Source organism: Coffea arabica, chromosome 4c (genome assembly GCF_036785885.1).
Source record: "Coffea arabica cultivar ET-39 chromosome 4c, Coffea Arabica ET-39 HiFi, whole genome shotgun sequence".
Lineage (NCBI taxonomy): Eukaryota > Viridiplantae > Streptophyta > Magnoliopsida > Gentianales > Rubiaceae > Coffea > Coffea arabica.
The window spans coordinates 48,309,931-48,317,747 of record NC_092316.1 but is presented as its reverse complement, the minus strand read 5'-3'; the positions used below and the strand labels follow the sequence as shown (position 1 = coordinate 48,317,747).

General features: G+C 33.6%; 1 protein-coding gene across 1 annotated transcript; it reads left to right on the top strand.

The window, feature by feature from the left end:
- Nucleotides 1-3,215: 3,215 nt before the first annotated feature.
- On the top strand, nucleotides 3,216-7,481 carry LOC113739243 (protein FAR1-RELATED SEQUENCE 5-like). The gene is made up of 6 exons (XM_027266474.2): nucleotides 3,216-3,289; nucleotides 3,578-4,127; nucleotides 4,457-4,753; nucleotides 4,874-5,347; nucleotides 6,964-7,029; nucleotides 7,395-7,481. Exons 1-6 carry the CDS (start codon nucleotides 3,216-3,218, stop codon nucleotides 7,479-7,481), a joined length of 1,548 nt encoding a protein of 515 aa, XP_027122275.2.
- The last annotated feature ends 336 nt before the right edge of the window (nucleotides 7,482-7,817 follow it).

The following is a 7,817-nucleotide window of genomic DNA, read 5'->3' as shown; positions in this document are numbered from 1 at the left end:
TGCTTCTGATCCTGCCAATTATGCATCAAACACCCTAATTTGCAACACTTCATGAATAGTATGTACATAAACGATAACATATATGTATATTACCATTCATAATTTGTTATGAATCATACATTACTCAAATACCAAATTCTATTATTACGCTATCAATATGATTAATGATTCACATCACCTTACTTTTACTCTAAGACAATCTGTGTACAAATACAACTCCATGTACACTAACTTATACGAATTGTAATGTATTGGTCACACGATGTAAGTCTATTTTAACTGTATGTACATCCACGCTGGTCATTATATTTTGATTCTAGATTCTTTAGCTCATTGGACCTTATGTCATTCGTTAATGACAACCGCATAAAATAGACTAAATAGTCTTTGTGTTTATTTAAATAGTCTTTGCGTACACTAAATCCCATTTTAAAGGCATATTTGTTGTAAAACTTGTACGCATCCTCTTCCATGTTGAACTCCATTCCTAACTCATGAGTCCCATCTTCTGTCAATTTCTCTACAATTCATTACTTCTGCTCCTACCAATTATGCATCCAACACCATAATTTACAATAGTTCATGAATAGTATGTATGTAAACGACAACATAAGTGTGTATTACCGTTTATAATATGTTATGTTACACACATTACTCGTATACCAAATTCTATTATTACTCCCATCGATATGATTAATGATTCACATCACTTTACTTTTACTCTAATACAATGGCATTATCTATGTACAAATATAACTCCATGTACACTAAGTTATACGGACTGTAATATGTTTTTCACTCCATGTAAGTCTATTTTAACTATATGTACATCCACTCTGGTGATTATATTTAGGTTCTAGGTACTTTGTTTCATTGGACGTTATGTAATTCGTTACTGACAATCGCCTAAGCCAATTCCGGTGCATTTTCTACTATTTCTACTTTTTCAGGGCCAAACAAGCATTTTTTACTCATTCTAATACATTTCTTACATCATGTAATTTACTTACAAAACCAGGTACATCTATTTATTATTCACATATATCTTTTCCTCTGCTTTTCCTAGGTCAAACCCCAGACCTCCATTTTATACACACTGCATACTCAACAGAGGGGCAAACTAAGATTGCGTGATGACCATGGACCAACTAGTGGATGCACAAAGATTGTAATAGGGTGGTTATAACCTGTAACTTATCTACAGCAGCATGTACATTCATTCACTTGTTAAATAGTTCATCACTGCAAAACTGCACGCTCTCACACACACATACAGTACACATTGACTATTCTTCTATTATCTTCATATTATGTCTTTACTGAATCTAACATTCAGAAAAGTTGCTGGTATAAGATTCACAAAGTTGTTGATATGGTTGAATCACGTTACCTTGGCCCGTTGAGAGCTTTTTGTTTCACCGAATGCCCTTATGCACAGTTGCTTCTGCTATTAAGTTGCACAAAAAATGGTGGGCAACGTCAGATAATGAATTTCCTCTTTAATTCGCTTCTACCTTGCCGGCTGTCTTGCCCGCATTGCTCATACAATTTCTCAAGACATCGTTGGCCTTCTTTTACAGCATTCTAACTGTTTGCCTTCTTCCTTCTTCTTCTGATGCCATAACCCAACTCTCTCCACCTAATTTCACGTCAGCCAAGCAACAATGACATACCCAGCTTGCTTTCTTCTCTCGGTTTTGGTTTGTGCGGCTAATTGAAATTTTGAACTTCATTTTCAAAATTTCAATTCTTCCGTTTAGAGGAAACGGAGTCCGTCAATCTTATTTTTTTCCTTTCGTCAAACGGTGACGTTTTTTTCCTTCAAAACAACTAGTTGACGTGGTTTATTTCTGACCTTACCTTTGTTTCTGTGAGGGGATCGTTCAGGAACGGTCCTTCAGAAGGACCGCTCCTGCCCCGTATCCCGGCATTTTGATTTCTGAGTGTGTATGTACTATAGCTCATAAACTTTTCATGGCCAAGATGTGGTGGGCCTATCATCAACGGCCAAAACGAAATTGAACAAAATGGAGATGAGTGTAGAGGATTGTTGCTTTAATACAAGCTTAACTTTTAACTCCATTTGGTCTGACTGTTAAGGGTATGAAAAATTCAAAATCAAAATTTGAAAATCAACTTTTGGTACGATTGGTGGGCTTTAAAACTCTTTCAACTTAAAAGATGTGGGAAGAAAATGATGGTAGTGGATTTTCTCTGAACACAATATATTGTCGCTGTAACTCCTTTTGTTCTTCTCCTCTCAACAAGCTCCTTCCGTTTTTTTCCTCTCAACAAATTATTTCGCATGATATAGACATAAATTTTTGTCTTTTTCTCTTCCAACTCTTAAATAAACCCTATCAAAACGGGCATCTTGTCTGAGGTGTGCACAAGATAATTGTGAAGATCCGCTGCAGCAACAATACACGCCGATTGAAGTAATGGATAACTGAGATAGATATTCATCGAGTAACAAATGCATAGCCGAGACTTGTGAGTAGCCCATCTGAAATTTACTGCATGGTGAACTTTGTCCAAGGTAAACGCTAATATTATATGTAATTTGATTGTAATAAATGTGTTATTTAGTGAAGCATGATTTAAAAATTATAAGAAGTATGTCATTATCCTTTTAGAGAGAATGGTTAACTTGTACAATAAAAATCCCGTATAGAATTTCAAAATATAAATGAGGATGTGTACAAATAAAATAACATAAGCGTAAAAATAACTTAACAATGTGACCAACTTAAATAACTACACAAACGGTATAGATGACAATGTATAGATTTTGAGAATTCTGTCAAACCTTACGCTATGTAAAAGTGTATGAGGCATACATGGATTTGTTATGTTACAAGTTGATATAAAGGGTGTACACATTGTTATAAAGTGTGTACATATGATTGTAAAGTATGTAAATACTGATATTATACATAAATTGGTTATAATATTTGTTAGAAATGTATATATTATATAGTGAAATATGCTATGCAAATTATTAGAGTTATGTAATTACCTATTACAGGGAAAATACACATCCATAAAAATTATTTTATAAAATGTTATAAGGTGTGTACACGTCGTTATAAAGTATGTACATATGTGAATACAAATAATAAAGTGCTTATGATGTGAATAAAGAAATAAAAAATAAATATAATTATTTGTCCTGAAAAACAATAGGAAAAAATGCTTTTGTTGAATACAGCACAATGGAGGAAGCATTGTATCCTAAGATTGGCATGGAGTTTCAGTCAGAAGATGAGGCATACAACTTCTACAATAGGTACGGATTAGTTATTGGGTTCAGTGTTTGAAAAGACTACTTGAACAAGGATAAAGACGGTGTAGTTACATCTAGAAGGTACACATGTTGCAAAGAAGGTTTCAAACCACGGTACGAAGGAGATGTAAAATCAAAGAGAACTCGGGCTGAAACAAAAACCGGATGTGAAGCTAAAATAGGGATAATTTTGAATAGAGAAACAATGAAGTATCAGGTTTGAGATCTGGTAATTGAGCATAATCACATACTACACATTTTAGAATGTGCTCATATGATGCGTTCGCAAAGAAAAGTAAGTATTTCTCAAGAAGCCCAAACTGAGATTGCAAATGATGCAGGAATATCCTTGAAACAATCCCATAAACTCATGGGAAAAAAGGCAAGTGGATTAGGCAATATTGGCTACACTTGTGATGACTTAAAACGCTATCTACGAACAAAAAGAGAGAGGGGATTAAAGTATGGTGAAGCTGGTGCAATGCTACGATACTTTGAAGAACAAAAATTGAAAAATCCGTCATTTTTCCACGCAGAGCAGCTTGATTGTAAAGAACAAATTACAAATATATTTTGGGCTGATGCATCAATGCTGATAGATTATACCTATTTTGGGGATGTGGTTACATTTGACACTACATATAAAACTAACAAGGAGTACAGACCATTAGGCGTATTTGTGGGATTCAATCAATTTAGACAATTGATTATTTTTGGAGCAACTCTATTGTATGATGAGACAATTGAATCGTTCAAGTGGGTGTTCGGTACATTTGTAGAGGCAGTTTGTGGAAGGCACCCAAAAACCATCTTCACAGATCAGGATGCAGCCATGGCCGTTGTAATTTGAGCTGTTATGCCTTCAACATACCATGGTCTGTGCACTTTTCATATTAGAGTCAATTTCATGAAACACCTTGGGAACTATTACAAAGATGGTGGTAATCTCCCATATAGATTTGCTGTATGTATGTATGAGATAGAAGGTGAAAATGAGTTTATCATGGCCTGGGATGCAATGCTAAAAGAGCACAAGCTCGAAACAAATGAATAGTTATGTGGCATTTATGCATGTCGAAAGAAATGGGCAAAATACTTCATGAAAGGCGCTTGGACTGCATAAAAATTATCTGAAAATTATCTGAGTCTAAAAATTATTTGCATAAAAAGTTAAGTGAGAGTCTAAATGCTTCCATAGAAAATTATCTGAAACTTGATCATGATCTGGTTCAATTCTTCAAACATTTTAACCGAGTTGTGGATGAAAAAAGATATAATGAACTAAGAGCTGAGTATTACAATCGACAGAAGCTGCCAATGTTGGGATTGCAACAAACTCCCGTACTGATCCAGGCAACTTCTATATACTCTCCATGTATGTTTGTTGCATTCCAGAATGAATATGATGAATCCACTACAATGGTGATCTTGGACCAAAAGCATACTACAATGCATGTGGAATACAGTGTCAGTCACTATGATGGATGAAGAGAGAGAAGAGTGATATTGAATCCAATAACTAAAGACATTACTTATAGTTGTAATCTTTTTGAGCAAGAAGGAATCCTATGCTCACATGCTTTAAAGGTGTATGATATGGTTGGAACAAAGTTTATTCCTGATCAATATGTGACAAAGAGGTGGACAAAGAAGGCAAGGTCCAGAGGCAGCGTCGATTGCAAGGGTAGAGAAATATCATCAGATTCGTCTCTCTCTATTTCCCATCGATATAGGCTATTAGCACTCGAAATGGTAAGACTTGCTACCAGGGCTGCCATGTCAGAAGCCACTACAAAATTAGTCAGTAGCGTAATGTTTGAATTATCAAAGAGAGTCGAAATGCTATTTTGTGGAGAAATAGATAAAATAACACAGAATAGTGCATCAATGGATCTATGTAAGGAAATACAAGTGCAGAATGCAGCTGGCCACTTTGTGACTCCAACGGGTTTGAAGAAACAAAGTGGTAGAAAAACTAAGAAAGTATTGCGTAGTTGGGTGGACAGGTTTCATAGGCAAAAGAAGAACTTTAGATTGTCTGAGGCAAGCACTCCTGAGATGGTTAGTACCGAATTTTATATTTGGACTTACATAACTATATCATTTCAATTGACTCTACTATCATAAGCCGACTGAGTTATTGTATATTTTTCTCTTGTCAGTCATCAGAATCCTATCAACCTATCCAAAGCCAAACATCAAGCAAATATTTGTCATCCAATAATTTTGTGGCAGTAAGTAGTTATTTTTATACTTTACATAATGTGCGTTATAGTTCACTGTTAGTTATTTAGGTGTTACAAATTAATGTTTTACTTGTACACATTGGTTATTAAGGTGTACATATTAGTGATAGGTAGTTCATCACATGTTATTTATTTTTGACATAGTAATATCATATTTTGTACATATTAGTTGGTACACATTACGGTGATCTCTTAATTTAATAGAATTTACATGTTGTTGTTTTATGTGTACAAACTGATATATATGTTGTACGCATTGATTGATACCATGTACCACTGGTTATTTTGTTTTAAAATATCGTTATTGCATTTGGACACATGATTACACATTTGGATAACATTTTTTACAGATTATTAATTTATTTGCTCACATTTATTTTTTCAATCGTACAAGTTACAATTATTTATCACCCGTTGTTTAGTTTTGATATCGTATTATTATTCTGATACACGGTGTATATTAGTTGGTACACAGTACGAAGATCTCTTCATTTAATAACATTTAATGTTGTTGTTTTATGTGTACAAACTGATATATATGTTGTACGCATTGGTTGATACCATGTACCACTGGTTACTTTGTTTTGAAATATGAATAATTCCATTTGGACACATGATTACACATTTGGATAAAAAATTTTTACACATTATTAATTTATTTGCTCACATTTATTTTTTCAATCGTACAAGTTACAATTATTTATCACCCGTTGTTTAGTTTTGATATCGTGTTATTATTCTGGTACACGGTGTATATTAGTTGGTACACAGTACGGAGATCTCTTGATTTAATAGCATTTACATGTTGTTGTTTTATGTGTACAAACTGATATATATGTTGTACGCATTGATTGATATTATGTACCACTGATTACTTTGTTTTGAAATATGAATAATTCCATTTGGACACATGATTACACATTTGGATAAAATTTTTTACACATTATTAATTTATTTGCTCACATTTATTTTTTCAATCGTACAAGTTACAATTATTTATCACCCGTTATTTAATTTTGACATTGTGTTATTATTCTGGTACACGGTATATTTCATCTTGTACACTACAAACCATATCATTTGAAATCTATTGCATAGTTACTTCAATCTAATGCATTGGTTATGTGTTATATTCATAGTAGCCCATAAGTTTGTAGTATAACTTTACAATGTATTCATTTATGGTCACGTATGTACTGAATTTTGATTTTTGTTTAGATTATTTTCAGTTGATTTTTGTTTACATATTGTTAATTCAGTTGAACACGTTGTTATATATTATGTACACATTTGCATCATAATTTTCATACCACCTAACATCTTAAATTTTGGACACAATGTGTATTTAATTTTTACAAATTAGTTAGTTTGTGTTATACACAGTGTTAGCATGACTTTGCAACTAATGTAATGTGCTACTCGTGATAACAGTCATTCAGTGAATCAAATTTTGGATCATCCCCAGTTATTCATTCAGATATGCAGTCTTGTAGGATGGTAAGTCAGATATTGCACTTGTGTGGATAATCAAGATTTTGGACAAATTTACAGTATCTTGTTCAGTACAATACTTAATGGTAGCCCGGTGAAACTGGAATCACTCCTCAAATACTGGTGCTCATAATATCCGTATTCAAGATCGTAACAATCTCCCACTTTTGCTTCCCAACGATCCTGTGAGCAAGACAAAGTACACAAGTTTCACCGAATTCTTAATGGTCAGTAATTCTTTAAAAAGCTCATTATTTACAGTTATTATTTAGAACTATTCTAACCTTGTTACAAGACTATTGTAGGGCATGCTTTTATGAACACTGAACTTTTGATTTAAATAATTTATTGCTTGTTTCAATGATTGCCAGACCCCCATTGTGGCCTCTGTGGAAAGGTCAAAGAGCAGTACTCTCATGCAATTAAGCGACGAAGAAGTGCAACTACCTACGATATAAATGGGTAGAAGCTAATTGCCTTCCATGAATATGTATGCTAAGCTGATGTATCTTGTGACCCATTTGGAACTGGATTGGAACAATGTAATACTAAAATGATTGTTTTACTTTTATATTAGATAGTAGTTTGAGAATTGCAATCAATGCAGAATAGTTTTACACCTTTTACTTCTATTCAATTGATTACAAGAAGTTATATATTCATCGTGGTGTCCCAACCCTGTCTACCGCAAACAAAAAATGAAGCATGTCCCAACAGTAATGAACTTTGCTCCCAACACAAAATTCTATATGTCCCACTAGTAGTAAAAATTTCATAACTAATGAACTTTGCTC